Source organism: Coloeus monedula (genome assembly GCF_965178545.1).
Source record: "Coloeus monedula genome assembly, chromosome: 1".
In the NCBI taxonomy this organism is placed as follows: Eukaryota; Metazoa; Chordata; class Aves; order Passeriformes; family Corvidae; genus Coloeus; species Coloeus monedula.
In genome coordinates, this window is record NC_138781.1 from 133,097,415 (window position 1) to 133,121,495 (window position 24,081).

The 24,081-nt window shown below is 35.0% G+C and overlaps 1 protein-coding gene across 1 annotated transcript in view; it reads right to left on the reverse strand.

The window, feature by feature from the left end:
• Positions 1-303: 303 nt before the first annotated feature.
• Positions 304-24,081, reverse strand: part of MMP16 (matrix metallopeptidase 16) — a gene marked incomplete at both ends in the record, with an annotated part of 162,874 nt that continues 139,096 nt past the window's right edge. The window contains 4 exons of the mRNA XM_082298872.1: positions 304-638; positions 5,067-5,182; positions 9,107-9,257; positions 17,463-17,601. Of these exons, the coding sequence (XP_082154998.1) occupies positions 304-638; positions 5,067-5,182; positions 9,107-9,257; positions 17,463-17,601 (741 nt within the window). The remainder of the gene's footprint in view (positions 639-5,066; positions 5,183-9,106; positions 9,258-17,462; positions 17,602-24,081) is intronic.

Genomic DNA, 24,081 nt, shown 5'->3' on the forward strand with positions numbered 1-24,081 from the left:
CTCTTCGTTAGTTAATCCTGATAGTTTATAGGGCATTGAGCGTGCAGAGGAAAGGCCTAGAATTTAATGACAAAGAAAGACAAAGGACTGAAGAAACAGCAGATACTGTGTATCATGGAAACTTCCCAGCTGAGCGAATCGCCACTCATGTGCAGGACAGGCAACCCCCTGGGTTTTAAAGATCAGCTTTGTTTCAGACTGACAGATGCCCGCTCCTTGCTAGGAAACTGCATAACAGCTCTTGTGTTGAATCTCAAGTTACCACAAACTCCTAGGAGGGAAAGAAAAAACCAAAACCCTACATCACACCCACTCTTGCATAGAGCGTTTGCAGTACAGTATGTGGCGGGGTGTTCCTTTCCTTTTGAACTGGAACACAGTGTAAACCAAGACAAGGAGGCACAAGGCCAGGATGCAGGGAATGACGATGGCTATGGCTTTCACAGTGCTGGCTGTGTTGTCCAGTTTGATGACAATGTCAACATCATCTTGAGGGCTGTGTCGGTCTTTATCTCGGTCTGTTGGTCCATCACAACCCATAAAATCCTTGAGGATGGATCTGGGATAGCCAGGTTCCACCCTGAGCATCTGGTTATTGAATTTCCAGTACTCTTTTCCTTTGTAGAAATATGTGAAGCCTGAGGAAGAAAGTTGAAGTCATTCATGGTCATATGAAATCATGTCAACAATATATCACGATGGAAATTACTGGTATCATTTTTTCTGTAATTAAAAAATTCAAAAGACATAAGGAATAGAATTCAGTTATAGGTCTTTCAAATCTTCTTGACAAATTTTATTTCTTTACTGTCTCTAGAAAATCTAACATTAAGTTTGGGAATTTTGTTTTGGGTTTTTTGTTTGTTCGTTTGTTCTTTAGTTGTTCTTTTATTCAGTAAACTGGGATTTTATTTTCTTTCATTACTACAAAAATAATCAAAGAATTCCAGAGAATATGGTCTATGACAAATCAAGGTTTGTCCAGTTTGTTCATTCACTGAAAAACCAACTGGATTGGAATCCTCAGCGACAGGACTTTAAAGCATCACGACCTTTTCAAGATGGGAAGTCTACTGAAACAAATTGCAATGCTATGCTATGCTATCCAGAAGTGAGAACTGACCCTCTTTAATCTCACATAGCCTATTGCTGTACTTCAGGAGACTGGATGAAATAACAGCATCTCTCACATGAGAAAACAGGTGTACACCAGATTTAAGTTTTCTTTAAAGACCCAATATTTGTTCATTCAGGCACAATCCAATGTTATCATTAAACAGGCTTAAATAGTAAAACAAACTTGACTCTTGCTGAAAATCTATACTACTTTATTATCCCAGCTGAAAAATGACATTGATCTGGCAAGACACAAACCTTCAGGATGGGTGAACTTTCTCCTACTGTATATGAACTGAATGGAAATAGCTGAATTTTTCCTTGTCTTCACTTTACACATCTCATATATTTCCTGCAGTATTAAAGGCTACTAAGGCAGATTGGGCACTATTTGTAGTTTCCAATGCTTCCTGAAAAGGCTGGTAACTGGCTATCTGGAGATAACATTATTAAGCACCTATTCAATCAATGGTTATTTTCTTTCAATTCTAAAATAAAAAAAGAAATATTTGATAGTATATTTTGCAGCTCAAAATGTAAAAAGTCTTCAACCCCTACTACAACTTTTCAGAAAAACTTGAGCATTTCAACATTCTTCTACATTAGGTATTTTTGTAATTTTAATAGCCTTCCTAGCAAATGAAAAGGTACCATTTTCATTTTTCCTTTCCTTAATCTCTTGCAGTTTTATTACTTGAAAATACGTAAGTAGATTTGTAGAAAGATCTAATACAATTAAAAAAAAAAAAAAAAGTAAAGATAAAAAAACGACTGATCTGTATCAAGACAGTCGCTAGACTTGTTCAGAAAATGCCTTCTATTCTGATTGGAATAAAACCTAACAGACGACTGGAATTCTTTAAATATGACGAAGTTTTAAAATGGAAAGCATTATCAAATGCAAAATTTCAGTATTTTGAACCACAGCTACCCTATCTTTGCATTCAGTATAACAATATGCACTTCAGAAAGTACTGCACATCCTGGCCATGGACAAATATTTGAAGTATAGAAATTTGATATATTATCCCTATCAATACTCTAATACATATATAGAAACCATATACAGATGTGACATCTCTAAATCTATGTATTCATACATACATGCAGAATACATGTATGCATACATCGGGTACAGGTAAGTCAGAATACAGACTTTAGTTAGTAGTAATTGATATTATGCAGCAAAAGGTCAAATTAAAACTCATAAAATCAAAGCAGCAAAGGAATTGCCAGCTGCTAGAATCCAATACAATTTTTTTCAATTAGAGCACATTTTCCAGTGGAAAACTCTGAACATAGTTTAAACTTTTCTGCTATTTTTGCTGAGGTAGGAACCAGGATAATAGTCAGTTACAGCTGAAAGATGGAAGCTACCAGCAGACAAAGATAGTTCTAAGAGACTGAGTAGTTTTACTGCTTCTCCTGACAGATCAAACGACTCCACACAACTGTTGAAAGTGATTTCATCTAATCTGCTAGATGTGTTAAGCCTGCTTTGAGAGCTGCTCCTTACAAATTTCTAGGTACTCACTGAGTAGTGAGGGCAATACGTGACACAAACAGCACTGAAGGGCTTAGCAGTCACTACCATGTCAAATGTACTTATTTAGTAAGTACAAGGCAAAAAAAAGGCCCGTGGACTAATAAAGCAGACTACCTTTTCTCCTCCTTCTACCTAAAAATTGTCCCACCATCCACTTTAGCAGAATTTCTAGTTGGAAAGTTAAAATTTCTGTGCTGCTCTTAATGCAGAGAGAAAGATTTCTCCAATTTGGAGAACTTTGTCTCATCTCAGATTCTGTGTAGCAAAAGAAAGGAAATTTCTTCTCCACCTCCTCCCAAGAGTTTCTACCAAAGTTTTAGAAAACAAATCACAATATGGGAAGTAGCAGGGAGAGTTTCAAAGGTGTTACCTGTACCTTATCAAGCTTTTAGGATACTGAGTCAGGACATTGACTAGAAATTGGTTTTTCTTATCCTTTCCAAGACTCTTAATGCAAGATTACCCAAAATTTTTGCCATCACTGAAGGAAACTCCTGCATGATGAGAGTTATTGTAGGTGTTCATTTGCATAGTTTTCACAATAGAAAGACAAAAGAAAGAAAAAAACTATGCTTTAAAATGTAATGGATTCCCTGAAAGACAAGCTTTCAGTTGTTCCCTCATGAAGGTTTATAGTAAAAGTTCTTTATCAACTCTGCTTCTATCCAAAGAAATAAAAGCAGTTTCAGGCAAAATGCAATCAATTTCTTTCCAAATAAGCTGTGTTTTTTCTTATTTGCATCTGCTTTTGTTTCCTTCTATCCTCATACAAACAACAGCAAAGTTATGAACTGTTTCTTAAGACGTCTATTTTCCTCATTTCAGGGAAAATGTCTTAGTGTTCTTCTTGGGAACTTTATGGTGTCATTTTCAGTCCATTTTTCTGCCCTGGGGCCCTTATAGGCTTTCTGAGATGCTCAAAAATTCCCTCTTTCCTTTCACCTCCTCCACAATCTCATGTCATGTTTTACGCACCTCCACATCCAAAGAGCCCATCAGACTATCAAAAACACTGGGGTTAGAAAGAGAAGTGGCTTTTATGTTACCCAAAGTCTTTCCTGCCTTAGGAATGCCTGCTCTGCCTCTGTAGTGCTTTCAAACTCACTGCTCTGGGTGTTACAGTAAGTTAGTTTTCATTTTTAATGGGAGGCACATGGCCCTGAACTCAGTACAGAATATATATTTATATACATAAATATACAAAGATAGATATATATACAAAGACATACATGTAAATACAGTTATATCTATTTCTATAATGTTTGTGACTATTTCCACATATATGTCTATTTAAAAACAGTTAATTATTGAGTGTGATGTATGCAGAATATCATCTTGACTGACCTACTTTCCAGTTAAAAGCAACACAAAAAATCCATTCTAGCCAAAAGGACAAAATTCAGACAGGGTCTCTTCTGGTTAAAACAGACACAAAGCAAGGAAGCAATTAAATATATTTCTAAAAAAAAACCCCAAACATTTCCATGGTAAATTACTTAATCAAGTTAGAGGTTGAAATAGGAGACTAAAATGTTTATAAAAGGAAAGAAATATTTTTATTTTCTTATTAAAAGGAAATTAAAATAATATGGCAATAGATGTGTCCTGCCTTATGAGGCAAACATAATAAACCCAGAACCTACTAATAAATAAATCATATATGCCATATAACAATTGTCCAACAATGATAGGATACAACAAATGCATGTTCTTATTCCCATCGAAAGGATCTAAAAACTCTTTGCAACTGAGGGCTCTGTTGGGAGCTGGCCACCATTCTCTGGGTAGCACTGAATTCTCCTAAGATGGAGGAGATTTTGGCTGCTCTCATTTGTTTTGAGGTGTGCCCAGCTGAGATTCCAGGCTCTAGGTATGGATGCATCTTGAAAAAGGTACTAACATATCACATTAAAATCCCTGTTATCTGCCTTTCTATGTCATGGACTTATGACATCTTTGATTTACATACATTCATTGGGATATTTCTGCTTAGATAAAGATTTTGCTTCCCTTTCCTAGTTTTTTAGAATTAAAACAATACCTTCTAAGCTGTTTAAACAGGCGATACCTTGAAAATTCAACAGCGATATACTGTATTTATGAAGCTTGTTTTAAGAGGTACAATAATTCAGCAGAGAAAAAAAAAATAATTAAGATAGAAGAAAAAAAGAATGGAAGGTAAGGTTTATAATACTAAATTTGAAAGCTTTTTCAGCCCTGCGTTAAACAGTACAGTGCAAACAAAGAGCCATTTTCACTAAAGCCAGTTCTATAGCAGGAAATATTCTGTTCAGATATCAAGAATTCCTTAACTACTTTACCTGAATAGTCAATCATCCCTCTACTACTCTATCTTACATAAAGGATGTAAATAAATCATTAAAACAAGAATTTGTTTGCATACCATTTTCTTTGTGAACAAAGGCTCCCTGAGGAGATTCTGGGATACCTTTCCAAATTGTGATTGGTTTGGGATAGCCAGGGTCCATGGATCTCATTTCTTCACTGTACCTCCAGTACCTGAAATATTTTTTAAAGGAAAAAAAAGTGTATTTGTAAGGTAGCAGATGAGTAACTTTGTGTTTTCCCCTTCTAACACTTGCTACATTCATTAGCCACAAGTGGGAACACTGGATTTCTTCTCTTTGAACATACTACTAGATTACAAATAAATCTATTTGCTGTTTCATGTAAACAGATAGAAGATAAAAGATTTTTGCACTTCAGCAACTAAATCAGCATGCATCTCACTTATAATCTCTAGAATTTTGATGCCTAGGACTTTTGCATAATGACACAGAGAAATGCAACATATACAAAAAAACCAATATACATTAGTGTTTTAGATAATATTTTAATAATGAAAGTGGTGGTAGATTCAGATTAAAATACCTCCAGTGATCTTAATTTAACTCTTCATATGTAGCTTTTCATTTCATTATCACTAAACAGATGCAGTGAATTACAAAATTCAACCCGGTTTTGTGACTTTTTGCCAGCCAGCCCTTCTCAAACTTTAAAAGCTTCAGCATGCAATTCTAGTAATCCTGAACATCTGAGAAGTATTTACACTTGTGATTTATATACACTTACACATAATATTGATAATTTCTGTTTCCTTATACTGCTGATTAAATTGCTATGCATATCTTACAAGCTGGTTCTAAGAATACTACATCTCTAATATCCTCTGTGTATCCTAATATTTTGGTGGGTCATTTCATATTTTGATTGACTCCATTAATTTAGAGCATAGTTTTATCACTATCATTGATAATCTGGTTACTGCTAAAAAATTGACCCTGTTTCTCATTTGAATTAATTTTTGACTTCAGTTTTTAGAAATCCTTGTTATGATCTCGTCATATATTAAAAAATTCTTAAGGGGGTGATATTTTGTCCCTGTGAAGGTACTTAGGCATTCCAATTGATTCACATTTTAATCTTTTTCTAAATGTATAGTGGTCTAAACTCTTCGGTATTTCTCCCTGTGGGGCATTTCTCTGGCTTTAAACTTTCAATTAAACTAAAAGATGGCAGATTTCAAATGGGTTAGGGGGTGGCAAGTGAGATTAAAAAGACATTTGTATTTATTTTTTCTTTCTTATGCTTGAATTATTTTTATAGCCTCAATTCTTAATCTAGTCACATATACATCAGCTACCAGCCAACAAAACAATGCTCTTTATTTGGATATGTAACGTCTTTGAAATTTTACATGCAAAAAGAACATGTAGAAGTATTAAACAAAGCTCTGACATTAATACTGTTGAAACCAGTTCTTCCTCATCTTTTAACTCTTAATTTTTTGGTCCTCAGTTTGGATTTTTTTTTACAAATATATTTTCTTTTTCTCTCCCTCTATTCCAGAACTCTATTTCCATCCTGGATAATTCCTCTCATTTTCCTTTTTCTCTTCCAATCTTTTCACCTTTTTGAGCTCCTTCTTTTAATAACCTCTGGTTTTCCACTAGCCCTAAATGACTTACAAAAACATACTTTGTCATTTAAAGTCTTTGAGGACATACTCAGTGCATACTCAGAAATCACAAAACTGCTGGGTTTTCATCATTGATGAGAAATCCTATTAGGGAAGGACTGATCACAACACCACCTCAACAGTCTGTGCTGGAATAATGAACATGTCTACAGGGTAAGGAAAAGCCTAGTCTTGATTCTACTTGGCATGCCAAATATTCACAAGCAAACTCCCTAACAATGGTTTGAGCTCTAAGAACTATATAAATTTCTTACTGTATCTCAAAGACTGACAAAGCAACAGAGGGAAAAAAAATGAAAGTCCGCTTCATAGCTTTAGAAAAAGGGAATTTGGAAAATATTTGCTAATATATGTTCTATATCTAAGCCTATTGACTTAATGATATCCTGAGCCATTGGATGATTATGTTTTATGAAGAAAAACCATCAATTTAAACTCTAAAGTGCATAAAACCAGTCACAACATACAGGGCCATAAACTAGGACATGTCAAGAAGTTCATCAAACCAATTATCTTCTAGCCTCAAATGACTCACTTCTGGTAGGAGAGGAATGGCAGAGGGACTAATGTTTTCTGTAGTCAATTCTTCCCCTTTTGGGGTTTCATACAATTATTTGGAACAATTATCATTAGTGTTGAAATAGATAATGTCAAATATCAAAGATAATGTCAAATATCAAAAATAATGTTCCATACATGAGCTGCTTTAGACATATGACTATTCATTCGTTTGACTTTTAGATCTTCTTACTGGTTTGGTTAATGGGATTTTCTTGTTTGCTTATTTTTTTGTTTGGACATTTTTATTATTATTTTTATTTTATAGCCAATAGTTGATGTTGTAAGCAATGCACATTGAGAAACTGTTGTAAGGGTTTATTCCTACTGATGGTCAATATCCTGTAATGGCTCAATTATCTCTGCAAGGCTCATGTTCAATCTTCTTCTAACATTCCGTATTGCATTTATATCCTGCTGAGTTTCATTGTGCTTGTTAGCGCTAAGTAGCAACTTTTCTGCCAGCACATGTTTTCTCTGCTAGTTCTTTTTGTCTTCTGTTACTACCAACCGTGTTTTAGGAAAGTCCTGACTATAAGTAGCTGCCTATGCATGGAAATATAAAAGGACACTGCTGAATAAAGTCTAAAGGAAGTACAAGTCACAAAAGATTCCTACTGTACATCTTTTTACAATATGTATGTGGAGGTGGAAAATTATTACCTGAAAATGAATTTGAATTTTAAAAAAAATTGACTCAACTGTAGGAAGCAAATTATTTAGCCATCTTCTACTCACTATGAAAATTGATTGCTTGAAATGATACCTAGTTTTAAAACATTACAAAATTTTACTTAGATATCTACTTCCCTTACCATGAGTGTTGGAGAACTATATTTTTTTAAATAATAAAAAAACCTTTAACAATAAAATTTGTTGCAGCAATCTGTAATGCAATTTTTACAGTACTGCTAAAAAATTACCAACTGTAGTATGCTAAACATATTCTATGATGTGCATTAAATTGATTTCTTAAGTGATCCATGAATACTATTAGTGTCTGAGAACACTAAGTACCACAGAATAACAAAAGCAATCCTACTTTTAATAACACTAATAGAAACATTAATGTTACTAATATAGAATAATTTGTCTCTGAGCACACAAAATTTGCACAGTGATACATCAACAAAGAGTATCATACTAAAAACCTGTAAAATCCATCATTCAGATAACTTGCAGTGTTTCAAAAGTAATGAATTCTCTTGACATGTCTATAAAGCAGACAAATATTCTTTTCCTTATTTTATTGACAGGTAAATAAAGATACAGACACTAAGTGACTAGCAAAGTATTGCAGGAATAGAAAAACCTCGGATTTTACATTTTTTTCTTTCTTTGGTTGTTTTTTTTTTTTTTTTTGTGGGGTTGTGTTGGGTTTTCTTTCATTATTAATCATAAATATGTGTCCCTATAAGATTTATTTAGAAGTAATTCAAAGAAAATGCTCAAATTCTTCTCTAGCTCCCAGGTTTAGCTCTGAATTCCCTTTTTTACCTCATGAAATAGTAGTAAAGAAGTAATTTTCACTGACCTTAAAAGCTTTGAATCATGTCTTGCCTGCTTATGTGCTGGGGTTTAGAAATGTAGATAGAAAGAAAGAGGTAAAAGTGTACATAAACACATCACTTTGAATATTTAAGTTTAAATTTGTGACTTGCCTGTTGACTTCTAAAACATAACTTTTCTACTGGATATACATATACCCATTCCAGGATATTCGCACAAATATAATTTAGGTTGTAAGATGTGAAAGCAGTGCAGCCATCTATGCAGGAGGAGTTAATTTCATTCACAGTTTTCCTTCTTTTGAGAAATAGAGGAAAAGCTTAACATGTTTAGCTGATATCCATTGAATTGTTCCCTTGCAGATATCCTATACCAACCTATCTCCTTTGAAGAAGTAGGTTTTTCCAACATCTTCCCACCAAATTGCTGAATCAATGCCATGGGAAGGAATTCCACTTCCAAGTGTTATCAAATCATGAGGATAACCTGGCTGAAGAGTAGTGTCCTTGAAAACCCAGAACTTGTTACCTGTACAAAAGCATATATATACACACACATACAAGTGTTAGTCATCAGTACTCTCAGTATAAATATTAACACACTCCTAAGAAAGTCTCCCAAAGGTCTATAGTAATGGTTCTTCCAAATACTGTGAAAGGAAAAATGTTCTATCACTGCAGATAATGCAAAATTAAATATGCTTTATGGGTATCTTGCATTTATAAAGCACTTTTCTTCAAAAAACTCCACAGAATATTTTGATACTAACTATGTAGTGATCAAAAGTAGAATGAAAATGAAATCATCTTAAGAGGCTGTGTGGTTGATAATGTAAGACATTTACAGAAAAAACTATGCAACAGTTTTATGTTTCATGAGGAAAGAGTGAATTTTATAAGAAAATAAGAAAAAAAAAAAATAGAAATTACAGCCTCATAGAGGCCATAGAATTTTACTACTCTGTATTTCTCCTCAAGAAGTTAAATTACTTATGAAGGATGTATGATTATTTCAGAAATAATCATAGAATTTAATTTTTTAACGTATTTTCTTTAGTGTGGCCTAAAGACAGCAAACTGAGAATCTGAAGTCGCAGAGGTGAAAACCTTTTGTCGCTGAAACTAATGGGGGCTTGCCAGTGGCAGTAAGACTTAAGCTTTGTCTGTAGGTGACAAATCATTCAAAACCACCCAACTGACTTACTGCATGCTGAAAATACAAGGTAGTTGTATGGCTCCAGTTGATGTTAGCACAGTGTCTACACAAACCTCAGATTACCCAGGTTACTCAGGGTACCAGGGCTTCCTGGACTGCAATGCTGAGTGGCTGAAACCCCTACTGCTAGAGGAGTAACTGCAGTTACTAGATAAATATACTGTATACGTAGGGATCTATGCCTACAGAAGTAGCAGCTGCACCAGTGTTTAATAGCACAGATGCCCTCTGTACCAGTTTGTGGGAGAGGATGCTTCCTGCACTCTCTCTTCCAGCTGGATAGCTTACCTCACCAGCCCACAACGCCAGTTTCCAAGCATTAGATTTTCCTCTAGGTTCCTGGCCAAGCTCTTCTTCACTGAACACTTCCATGATTATCTCACCTAATTTTAAGCCTATAGTCCAACATTTTCCCCAGTAATTTTGTTGTCCTCCTAGGAACTTCTCAGTATAGTGTGCCACCTGTGCTAATCTTGCAAGTATCTTCTCTGTTTTACATTTCTGCTTTTTCCTAATTCTTCTTCAAAACTTACTTCTCACCTGTGTCTTTTCAGCAGAGATTTCTCTTTTAAACACAGACAGCTTTGGCTGAAAAAAGGGAATAAAGATCCCCACGTATCCCCTAGAAATAGGGAAGGGGGGGCATAACTTGCATTTATGTACTTATCTGATGGGCTTGCTTTGATGCCTGTCTTCTCTTTGCATTATGTCATCTAGACCACAGGGACACTCTTCTCAAGATAGACTATAGGCTCCATTGTGTAAGAACCATGTGTTTATTTTCTCTTCAATGCACTACCATCATCATTGTTTCCAAAAAGCATCGCTAGTTTTAGTAATAATTACACTGAAGGAGAAGATACTCTTTGACATCACATGGACCCTTCTGAGATAAATCACAGAAAAATCTAGACAAGATCCATGAACATATATATTGTATTGGCCTTATTGGATACTTCACTTTGGTCTATCCATTGCTATGCATGACAATGATATTTAAAATATAAGGGGAAAAATTTGAAAACATATTTTGCTCAAATACATTTGGAAAGAGGATGTAAGAGAGAAAATCGTGGCTGTTCACATTAGTTTTTGTACTTACCTTTAAGGCTAGACAGTCTGGTACACAGATTTAGGAGGTTAAGGTACTGTGTTGTATAAATATTTTATAAGGAAACGTAATATTACCCCAAAGACCTAGGATCAGGTGTATGCCAGAATCATCAAGAGGGAAAATCCTGAGTGCTGTTTTGCAGTTGGTTTTATATTTTAGCTATCCCTCAGTGGTATTAAATGTTTGTTTAAAGGAAGGGGTTTTTTTAATCTCCCTGTTTGCACTGTGGTGATTTTAAGCATGCTTTCATTTCTTCAGAGTTTAATTAGGAGAGGGGGTATAGTTTCCATGCTTCTCATGCTGGGTTTCCAGAGTTAATTTTTTATCATCTTCTTTACAGCTGCTTGTCACCCACTTCCAAACACAGACACTACAGTTTGCTCAACAGATCCATCTTCGCTCCCCTGCCAGTTGAAGGACAAAAGGACTCAAAGAATGAGTATGTACACAGCCATTTAAAGTACTGAAAATAAAAGAGACACAGAGATCTATGAAGAACAGTCATGGAAAGCTGAATTCTCTGTTGACCTGGGATTAAGGTTGCTGCTAACCTGAGATTTACCTTTACTGAGATGCCTTATAAAATTTCCTTTATAGGGTTTGATAATGACAGAGGTGAGCATCTTCCATTCTCTGTCCCTCCTCCTATGTGGTTTATCTTTTTCCAATTCACATGACTGGACACAGAAGGCTTCAGATGTTAATGGCAGTTTCAAATGCAGTGATAAGAGAAGTCATGCGCTTTGGACCTTACTAGTTGGTACTTATGGTGTGAACAACAGATGGCATCCAGTGAATGATCCTGAGCCAGCTCATTTCTGTTTCAGAAGATCATTCAAAATGACAGCTGTTGCACAGCATTGCGAGGCATATGCTGTGATGTATGTAATGCCAATACTTTTCTCTGTACCTCACAAGGAATAGAAGTCAAAGCAATTGTTATGAATAGATCATTACCAGCCATACCCAAGGAGGCAAAATTAACTATTAACAAGATCAGGTCATACCAAAATAAACAATGGTTATGCATAAACCATAATAAGTGACAGCACCACTGAGCCAGGTATTTTTTGCATATTCAGAGATACTGAAGTAAAAGGAAAGTGTAAATGTGGGTACAGACTTAAGAAACTGAATTCTTCACATAATTTCTTACTAAGAAGCAAATTCTTCTTAGAAAACAGAGAAAAGGTAAATTTAACTGTATTTTAAGTAGACAGTGGAGCATTGAGAGCTCTAACATATGTGAGCAAGTCCTATTGATGCTAAGTAGAGAGAATTTTATTTAACATTTGCTTTAGAAGACATGTTTAGTCTGCTATAACTGTGTTGATTGTTAATGAGAAATACTGTATATAAGAAATCCAAATGTTCCATCTGGCTGACAGTTTTCACTTCAGTTTTTTGTTTGGTCGGTTTTTTAGGAGGTTTTAGGAGGTTTGTTGCTGGTCTTGTTTTGGATTTTTTTTCTATCTCTCAGCTGGAGGAAAGTGGGTGACTATTGATCAGAGAATTGATCTGATCAACAGAATATTTATCAAAACCTGATGTCAGGAGAAGCTAAAGCTGAAAACCAGCTCAAAAGATGCCCAACTGTGATGAGCATGAGATAATTTTATTTCTAACATATTTATGTAACTTTAAGTGTAGCACATACTAATGCTAAAGTCAGTATGCTTCCATGTAGCTCATATTCCACTTCCACTTATAAATGGTCAGTAAGACTTCATTAATTGTGATCATAATGGAAAGAACTATGACCAAACTAGACATATTTTTATTCTTCTTATAGATAAATAATGCTTTTTCAGAGTCATAACCTATGCCCTTGGCAGAAACCACTACTGTGTTTATTTTAAAAAGTTGTTTATTTAAGGTCTCATTGGTAGATTTGTTATTCTCACAGAGAATACAGCACCACATGTTTCATGAAGTCTGAAACTTCAGAATGTTTAATGTCTCTGCTTTTATTCCCTAATGTAAGGTCTAATATAATAAGAAGCAGATTGCTAAGGTCAGAAGCTGAGAGTGAAGCAAGTGATAAAAAAGCTAAAATGTCTTACTTCTTGCAATAATGCTTTGTTAAATATCATCACTGTAGGGAAACAGCTGAGAAGGATGAACCATGCAATTATTTGAAATCTCTCAACATCTATCTCTCAACATTCTAAAAAAAAGTACTGGAAATAAAGGACATCTGTATTGCTATGCTTCACTTAAAATAACAATATTCTAGATATTCTTCAGACTGTTAAACAACCTACTGACTACTGCAAACAAATATGCAGGTTTTAGTAACTGTAGTTCTTTCTTTATAGAATCTGAGTTCTGAATAATTGTGCTTCTGGATTGCCAGCAACGAAGTTTTTTGTCCCTATTATTTGGTATTATGGTATATGTATAGTGCAAGAAGTGTGTGGCATATAATCACTGTGTTAGAGTGGTGAGATGAATTCCCAAATTTTTAAATTACATGTAACTGAAATCAGTTAAAGTTTTAATATCTAATCCTCAATGTTTGTTTTTTTTCCCAGTCAACAGTCCTCTTAATTTTGGTCTTTCAAGCCTGTATCTAGTCTTTTTACTAGGATCTTAAAATTACTATTCACGGTTCCTTTTTCTCCATTCCCTATTTCCCACATCAAGTTTCTGTTATTTCTCTGTTCCATGATCTGATACTACAGTAAATCTATTTTTCAATATAAAACTGTCAGGTCATGGGGTAAGTGCAGTTGAATGATATGATGGAGGCACTGGTAGCATGAGTTTTACAGCAGCCTTTCTATTGCTACATTTGGTTTACCATAACATTCAACAGTGCAGATGGCTTGACAATTTCATTTTTAGAACTATATAAATTCCCACAGGTACACAGAACGAATTTTACTATTCACATTTTCTCATTAAAAAAAAAAAAAAAGAAAGAAAATAGAAAATAAAAAGGTATCTTTCTGGTGCCATCTTCTTATTATCATTCAACATGGGCACTGGCAATGAATAATAACGAGAATGCAAACATCTGGTTTTTATAAGCAGCTATCCACCAGATTACTGTGTACTTTATGAGTATGGTCTGGTCTGCTGGGGGTTGATGAGTCCATCTGGCAGGGAACAGGAAGAGCGTCTCAGTCATAAGCTTACCAAGCTGGTAAAGAGGGCTTTAACCTAAAGTTGCTGGTGGAGGGGGAACCTCAACCCACCCCACTCCTACCAGTTTGATACCAGTGCCAGCAAGAGATGTCCAGAGCCTGGAGAGAGATCACAGGTCAGCAGGAGAGCGCCTGAAACAGCACAAAGGAATTCCAGCCACTCCAGCCAGTAAGTTGATTTCATTGGGGGCACCAAATTAAATGCCTCTATGCAAACACACGTATTATGGGGAATAAGCAACAGGAGTTGGAGATGTTCTTGGAAATTTGTGCACACCTGCAGGGCTGTGATCTTACTGGCATCACAGAGACATGGTGAGATGGCTTCTATGAATGGAATATTAGAATGGAAGGCTACTGGCTCTTTATGAAGCATGGGTAGAGAAGAGGGCATGGGGACGTTGCCCTCTGTGTCAATGACTGCCTGGAGTGCATGGAGCTGTGCTAGGATGATGAGGAGTTTATCACCTCTGTGTCAATGACTGCCTGGAGTGCATGGAGCTGTGCTGGGATGATGAGGAGTTTATCACCTCTGTGTCAATGACTGCCTGGAGTGCATGGAGCTGTGCTGGGATGATGAGGAGTTTATCACAGAATCACAGAATCAGCTAGGTTGGAGAAGACCTTGGAGACCATCAAGTTTGACCTATGAACTAACCTTACCAACTAAACCGTGGCCACATCCAGTCTTTTACTAAACACCTCCAGGTGACTCCACCACCTCCCTGGGCAGCACATTCCAGTGCCCAACCACTCTTTCTGTGAAGATTTTTTTTTCCTAATGTCTAGCCTGTATATTTGTAGTATATTATGGGTCAGCACTAAAGGAGGGCAGGAACAGGCAGCATTATAATGCGGGTCAGAGGAGTGCATAGTGATGTTAATCCAGTAGAAGTTCTCTGCTGGCTCCTCATCTTTTCTATTTTATTCTCTGAATAATGGATGTGGATATTGGCTTAGGTATGTGCTTTGTTAACACATCTGTGTGCTAAACTTCAGATTTAAAGTTCCTTCTAGAACTTACTTGTTTGGACCAATTTTAGACTGGTAAAGCACACTACCTGGATAACACATTCTGCTTGATCATCATCTTAGCAACAATCAACTTGTCTATTTCTAGCACCTTTGGGAGGAGGGCATGTACTCTTTTCCCAGGAAATTTTGTGAGGGAATAGAAGATACAAGATAATGATTGTTTACCTACAGTCTATTTATATAGATTTCTGTAAACATGTTCCACAAGGCAGTTGAGATCCTTGGAACAGGAATTTTCAAGAGCACCCACACAGAAGACTCAGCTGAAATTTTTGATTCTGTAGCAGTGGAAAAACATGAATTATACTTATAGACAAACTCCAACAGTTAGATATTAAGAGTCATGAAGAAGTGGCAGAGAAGCAAAATTTTTTTTAAAAATTGCACATGGAAATACAAGGGCTTTTGACCTAGGTAAATAAAGGGATAATACAAATGTCATTGGAAAAATATTGGAAGGAACTTTGAAAAGAAGTCATATGGAAAAACACCTACAGCAGAAAATCCAAGTATCATATGATATCAGCTAGAAGGCACAAAACTAACTGGTCTGAAATCAGATAGCAAAAGGTGGGGATGATGAAAAAGGAAAACACAATTCTGACTTCTAAGACCGCAATCCTGCTGCTCCTGCTTCCTTTAATTAATCTTGATTTAATTTCCCAGTCAGAAAATAGAGAGGTTCCCTCCTCCTTCTGTTGTTATCTATAAGCCACAGACTACAGAATCAACCCATTCCTCTAAGACCTAACAGGAGCCAGTCAGCACTGGGTGAAGAGTCAAATAATGATAAAACATATTTCAAGGTCACTGGGAAGGAAAAGAAAGCAGCTGTAAGAGTAAGCTTGATAATTTCTGTCTGGAGCTCAGTAATGGATCCCAGCATTATCAAGGCAGAAGTCTGGAATGTACAGGGTAGCTACTTTGCTCTTTGTAGAAGTGGTGCAAAGGAATAGCTATAGAATAGTATTTTTATCCTTCCATTTCCCATGGACCCAAAAATCAAGCAGTGGGATAGAGATTTGGAGGTACCTTGATCATGATTCCCAACCATATCAAATTCCCAGAGTTAATGACTTGAGGTTTATTTTATGGAAACAGAAGTAAAAGCATTTGCTGTATTGAAGTCATATAAATAGAAAATGTACTATATGGAATGTAATTTTCCTTATGATTCACATAAAAAATACAATTTCACTATTAGTAAAACATAAACTTCATCTTCATTGTACTGTTAGGAAGTGTTTCTGCATGTTATTAAATATTTTTTGTTTAGCATTCCCAAGATCCTGTTACTGTAGTGACTGAAATATTACTTCTAACTCCATGTAAATGACTCCACTTGTAAAAATGAATTAATTTTTTATATAACAACTTAAAAAATCTACCTTTTTTTGTAATGAGTTAAAAAATTAATCATTCACAACACTAAACAAACTAAATAGCTGAATAATTTTTCACATATTTTTTATCTATTCAGTTTCTTCTCCCAAATGATTATTTTATAAAACATACTTTACATAATTTTCAGACTTTTGTCACTAAGTATGTATTTATTAAACATATAAGATCATTTTATTATTAAATTTAAATTAGGTAGATGCTCAAGAACCTTGATTTTGAAGAACAGCTGATTTCTGGAGTGAAATTTAGAATGAATTATTAGCAACAATTCAATCTATACCACCTACTTTCTGGATTTTATGCTTCTTTAAAAATACTAAATAAACATCTATGAGAAAGATTATTTTTCCCCACATGAAACTCCTAACATCACAGTTCTTAGATGAAACAAATACAATGCAGTACAGTGAGGTACATATAGCAGAGATTCCATTTAAATCTATGAGAAATTCATTTGTAAAAAGGAAGAAAGCAAAGAGAATGACAAAAAAATTAATGATGAAAATGTGTTCATTGTGTTTTCCTAAAACACATTTTTCAAAAATTATTTCATAATAGGTCACTTCGTTTCTATGTCTCATATTTATACTTCCAAATTTTTATTGAATATGTAAGAGCAAATGACCTGATACTGTGAAGGGTAATCACAAGTTAAAAATGTAGTTGCCAAACAAGAAAATCTTTACGTATATACTCTTCATTCAGCTACCAATTTGCGACAAGATTTACAAATTATTAGTAAAAATAAACAAGACGTTTCAAGAAATCATCACAGTCAAAAGTATTACACTAAATTTTACTTTTGTGCTTTCTTACCTTTAAAGAAGACAAAATTCCCCTCACTGTTTTCATAAACTGCGTCAATGCTGGGAGGCAGTCCCCTCCAGAAGTAGGTAATCTGCATGGGGTATCCATCCATCACCCTGTTGTTTCTGACTCGCCAAAACCATTGATCCTGGAAACCAAACATACACTTACTACATTTATATGTGTTCACTTGCTGTCTTGAAAATACTAAACAGACTATCCTAGTATTGTTAGAGCAGACCTTTCGCTGTTTGGGTAAGCACATTGTGTTTGCATTCATGTCACATTCCAAATGCTTCAGAACTGGTTTTTGCTGAGTTGGGAATAAGCCACACATGTGAACTGTGTGTTTGGAGCAGATAGCTCTCAGTGGAACATACGGCATGCTGTATGAGATGATGTAACTTTCTCAACTCCATTCCTATAAGGGGCCCAATTTAAAATTTGTGGTCTGATTACAAGTGCTTTTAGACTGAACCATATGCTTTTGTGAATGCACAATATAATGCGACTACAGACAGGCTTTGAAGATCAATTAATTCTGCAGGCCACTTTTTTCTTAGTGGCTGCTGACAGTGAAAGGATGTTAGATATAGTGTAACATTACTACATCAGTCCAGTAAGAACTACGCTGTGATGACAATTTTGCTGTAGTGAAGTTTAGCAGTCTTTCCAAGCGACATTAAATAGAATGTTCAATATTACAGCCATATATATATACTTATATATAATAGGTGCTAAATCCAGCTAAATCCAATACGTAGCACATTAAATGGGTATCAGTAAAGATATCATTGCTGTACCTCTTCCAGATCTTCTAACAACTGTTTCAGCTCATTCAATATTTAGAGATGAAAAATAGGGTAAGGCAGTATTTAACTTCTTACCCATTTGAACATTTTTCAGCAGTAGTATTATATAAAACAACTCCCCTTAATAATAAAGAAAGTGATGTTCTGTCAGATATGTCACAGTTTTACATGGCAGTTCTTCCTCTGTGTAAGGAACACAGAATCCACAGTGCAACAAAACCTGTAAAATCATCAAGTCAACAAATATCTTCTTGAGAATGAGTTATATTTCAGACTTAGTGATTTGTGGAGTATATTTGCATTTTTTCATTTTGATAACAAGACCAATAAAGTTATATTTTGCAGATTTGTTATTGAGTTGTATGTCAAACTGTATTTCATACTTCACGTTGCTGACTTGCAGTATAATATTTAGAATATTCTTATCTATTATTTGCTCAAATTCCTTAGCAAACCAATAATTTTTCCTGCTATACTATTAAAATCCTAACAATAATACAATTATGTCAAAATGGAGTGTTTGATTCATTCAGCATATCCCCATGAATTTGTTTTTAAATCTGTCTATATGTATACATATATATGTATATGGGCCATTGCCTTTAATGTCTAAATATTCCGTTCTGAAGCATAATTCTGAATATAACACGCCATGTTCTCTCTTCTCCTGATGGATTCTTGCAGACTTCTTATTTTCCTATTTTCATCATATTTACCTGTCCTTGAAATAACCATGAACAATAGGGTATTGCCCATCAGTAAGGATCCTACAGGTGTCCACAGAACTAAAATTTTGAAAATTTATAATTTTAGCATTTTTATGGTCTTATTTAAATAGACAGAGGCTGGCATATGATTTGTCAATAGATGTAATTTCAGGGAATCAGCAAATATCTGGAAATGTCTGAGGGCAGGACTGAAATTTTGGACCATTTATAAGATTGGGGAAGGTAGGTGTGGGCAGAGGCTGATAGAATAATTTGTTTATGTAAATTTAATTTTCCTGGCTGACTTTCCTATGAATGTGCTGGACTCAATGGTTTTAGACTGACAGAATTCAAACTCTGGAACTCAAGAAGTCCAGCATGTAGCTGTAAAGTATGCCAAGAACCTTTCTGAAGTATCAGATGGGATAGGCTCTGCTTTTAGAAAGAATGCATAATTTCAGCACATACATGTAAATGTAATTAATTTATCTTAAAGTTATACTTACCAGCAATTTTATCATCTGCATTTTGATAAACATGTACAATTACTGAAAGTATGTTGTCACAACAGTTTAGCTACTACTGAAATTCAAAAAAGCCATAGTCCTAGAGAAAGCATATTCACTCTGACAAAGCTCTTTCACACTTTAAGTAAATAGCTTGAAATGGTTTCTCTGGCAAAACACTTCTCGGTGTATTTGTTTATGTTGAACAAACACAGTTTAATGTCTTTTGAGAAATGGTGTGTATTGAGAAACCCTTTGCCTTTCCCACTATGTTGGTTAAGTATACTTTTTACTATTTTGTTTCCCCAAAAGACATTAACTACAGCAGACAGGTTGAACACATGACTTGTCACATGCACTCCTATGCAAAGCCTGACAAATGCATACATTGAATGCATAGATTTTAGTGTCTTTCCTTGATGGCTAGCAAATGCCTCTTCGCAAGCATCTGCAGATACCCAATTGTTTCAAAAACATGGATTACTCCTGCGCAGCTGAGATCTGGCATAATAATGGATCATTAAATATTATGACTATAGACATAGCAAGTAAATTAAACTTGGACAATTATTCCCAGTTCAAAAAGCAAAACTGAAACAAACAAAAATCAACATTTAATTAAGATAGAGCAATATATCTAAAACCCAGAAAATGGGCATTGAGTGAGAAGACTGTAAGCTGTTTCAGAAACATGATGGATAAAGAGTAACAGTCAAATGAAGAAGCAGTAGCAGTCACTCAAATTGAATGTTTTGACATTTTTTTAGAAGATGAGCTATTTCTGAGAAAAAAAGATGAGAAAGCTTTTTAGAGAAAACCAACTAAACAAAGGTCATACATAAATCACTCTGCACTGTCAGTAAATGCTTTAGGCATTTTTTTCCTGTGCATTTAAAGGGACTAATAATATAGTATATTGTGTATGATCATAGCATATACCTTCCCCATAAAACCATTTATTAACAACTCAGAGAATCTTGAACGAAGGAGACTATTAGAGTAAAAAAATCTGTCTCATAATGCAAAATTTTCATACTTTTTTGGTAGATACAGTCTCCTCCGAATCTTAGAATATATGGTTTTGCCTTTTTAGTGATGATTGTGTTAAATTGTTCTTTATGTTTCATTCTGTGAATGTTTAAATCTGTACTCCTATGAATAATTAATTTACATTTCAGTATTTATTATCAACTTAAATATCTTTCAGATTCCTTAAGGGACACAACTGGTGTGTATGAGAATTAAAAACAATCTCCAGGTATTTTGGTTCATCCATAATACAGAAACTAGAGGAGCTTTTAGTGAAAAATTAATGGAGCTTTCTTGTCTAAGGACATAATTTTCTCTTATGTCTCTGGACCAACAACCATTGTCAACATTAAAACATTAATTTGCTACAAACTGTCTAGAGCTCTGACCTTTATTTTATACCTAATGAACTCTATCTACAATTCTGTAATGACATGTGACATTCTGACTCAAGTTCAAATGATACCCAGTAAAAACAGAAAGACTGACCAGTGTGATAGACATTCTAAAAAACCTCCAATGAGCTAGAAAGGAGGAAAAAATCAGAAAACTTTGAAGTGGTACCTTTTGTAACTACTTGGAGATGAAGGCAGGTAAAAATTTAAGGCAGACAGGTGCAAAACAAGGACAAATTGCAACTGTAAATTATTTTATTTTGACTATGATTATAAAAAAGTGTGTGAACCTCCAGTAATTTGTGAAATACCCTTGCATTGTACAGCAAAAATCTCTGTGAATTTCTGCCTGATTTGATGTCTAAGTGTATATATATATATATAGTGCTGTTAGGGGTATTCCCTTAATATGATGGAGTGAGATGCAAAGTTTAATAGCTACAGCTGATAGGGAGAGAAGTTTTACTATTTCTAGATTCCACAGGATTAGTGTTTGGCTTATTTAATTTGAAAAAAGAAAAAGTCAAATAAGCATAATACTTCTGCCCTAAATAAGTGCCAATCAAATACTAAATATCAATCAATACTATAGCTTAATATTACTGACAAAATATGTTAAGGTATCACATTGGGTCTTGTGTTCTTCCACAGGTATACTCTGATCATGTGCAAAAAGCAAGCCTGTGTGAATGAAAGACTGAACACACCCAGCAGCTAAGCAAAACAGCAGCAACAGACTGAAACATTCAGACTAATGAGTATCCTTCTACTTTTTTTTCATCTGAGCATTGCAGGGAAAAAAAAAAAAAAAGAAGCCAGTGGCAGATAATATACTAAGGTATTTAATAGCTTTAAATTCTTCTCTTAGAGAGGAACAAGAGTTCTGGTTATATACAGAGAAATTTACCAAAGGACAGAGCCTGCCAAACCTACATTTCAAGACTGTGATCAAGGAGACAATAAAGCTCTCCTACTATACACCTTTATGGGATATTAAGAAACTGAATTTGGGAAATTCAAGGTATATTTATCATAACTAAACCAAAATAAATTTGGAATATCCTTTTAAAAATCTTGATCTAATCTCAAAAGGCACTTTTCCACATCTACTTCCTCAGGTCGTGAATTTCATCGGGGAATCTCAATGTTGGTAATAACAGGCCTGTGGCATATGGAAATAAAGCCTTTGGGGCTACTCATTTGGGGAATTCCACTATTTCTTTAGTAACATCCGTTTTCAACATTCTGAATTTGGAATTTATAGAATTTAAGCCAAAGGATATTACTGCACAGAATAGGAAAAAATGACCCAAAAAACTTTTGAGCAACTTTCTGGGACATAATTTTCATGGAGCAGAAAATAGAAGATACAGTCTAGGGGATTTAAGTACAGAAAAATTATTAGCACAATTCAGCTATGAGAAGGATTCTGAAATGATTTTTCTTTTCTGTTTTTCTTTTTTTTCCTCAATATAGAATTTGCAATGAAACTTACAGACTAGCCCTACTTCAGTTTCTACTTAATTCCATTGCAGAAAACAATTGGCTGTATTGAGACCAGAACCAGACATTAAATAAATGCTACCAATCTAGTCATTTTAGGAAACAATTAACTAAATGCACTATTCTGCACACACAGAGAATACTTTAGCTCAGCTTATTATTAAGAACAAACAAAGCTCCTTTAAAACTATAAAGGACCGTTATCCATTCATTAACAGATGGATGTACAATGCATCTCTTATTTGAACTTATAGAAATAATTCATCTTTCCTCATGTGTTTGGGACAACAGCACAGTTACCCAGTTAGAACAGGGCATAAATGTGGTCTGAGAGTCACTGTGAGAAGTCAGAGCATTTAACACCACTCAAAAAAATCTCAGCACTTCCTGTGTTGAGATCCTGAACCTCCTGATGATGTCCTCACTGGAAATGAGACCAACACATTGCATTCAAAACAAAGATTTGCAAAGATGTCACCAAATGCTTGTTCTGTTTCTTCCTTACTTTCTCAAGTAAGGAATTTACTTCCTTGATGCCAATTATTAAGCACTGTTACTATTTACCGTTGGTACCTAACCAGACACTGGAGAACTCCTGTAGAGAAATTAAAACCATTGTTTGTTAAGGACTTATTCTTTTCCTTAACAACATGCTAAGGCTAACTAACACCATAAACTAAATAATTAACTACTGTGACTTGGCATAGGAGCAAGTGAAAAACTGGCAAACACGTCCCACTGTTGAATATTGGAAGTGTGAAATTGAGCCTGCTTTAAAGTATCTGTCTTCAGCTAAGCTGAGGTTCACTTGTGTAAATACATTTTCAAGTGGAAATATGTAGTGATTTTATGAAGGAAATCTTTGTTAAGGAATATGCTAAGCATTTTTTTTTCTAGTATCTGTACTTATCTGCTGTTCTGTATTACTAACACAATAAAGTGATGTCAAGTCATTTATTCAGGGTCGAAAATGGCCTTGTTTATGTTAAAACCTGTCTTCTCAGCATCTTATTCTGAGTCCTAACTATTGGCCTGAATACTCTCTTTCACTCATCTGAGATATGTGCAAAACTGCTTTTCATTGCTCATGCTGAAATCTATAGCTAAGCTTTAAGAAAAAAAAGAGCTAAAGCAACCCAGAAATTAGACTTCAAAATCAGGGAAAATATGAAAGCAATCAATTTATTTTTCAGAAAGGACTCAAAAGCTTATGGCATTTCATATACTTTCTGACTCTCTTCACAAGAGAAACCTCTTTTCCTCCCTCATTTGTAAACTTCTGTACAGATCTCCTTCATGGACCACATATACAACAAAATTGCAATATGCAGTCTCGCTTACCTGAAATCTGGTTTATGCACTGCCAGGACAACAGGATGTAGCGAGTGGAACTGTGACTGAAGCTGAAGCAAAAAAACCTCCTTTACCCTCAACATCAAATTCTAAAGTATGGTTGATTGCCCAAAACATTGGCAGTCCCTCTGAAACCTATCCTGAATTTTTGTAGTGATTTCAATAAGCTGCATGTGAGTATTTCCACTTCTAGTGCTGCACAGTGATGGATCCAGGATGCAGAGGTTCTCCTCCTTTATTTTGTCTTTTAATTTCTTCCTTTCTGTCTAATCTTCCTTGTTTTACTCTTTCTCTAATGCATACCTTGGTCATTTGTTCAGAGT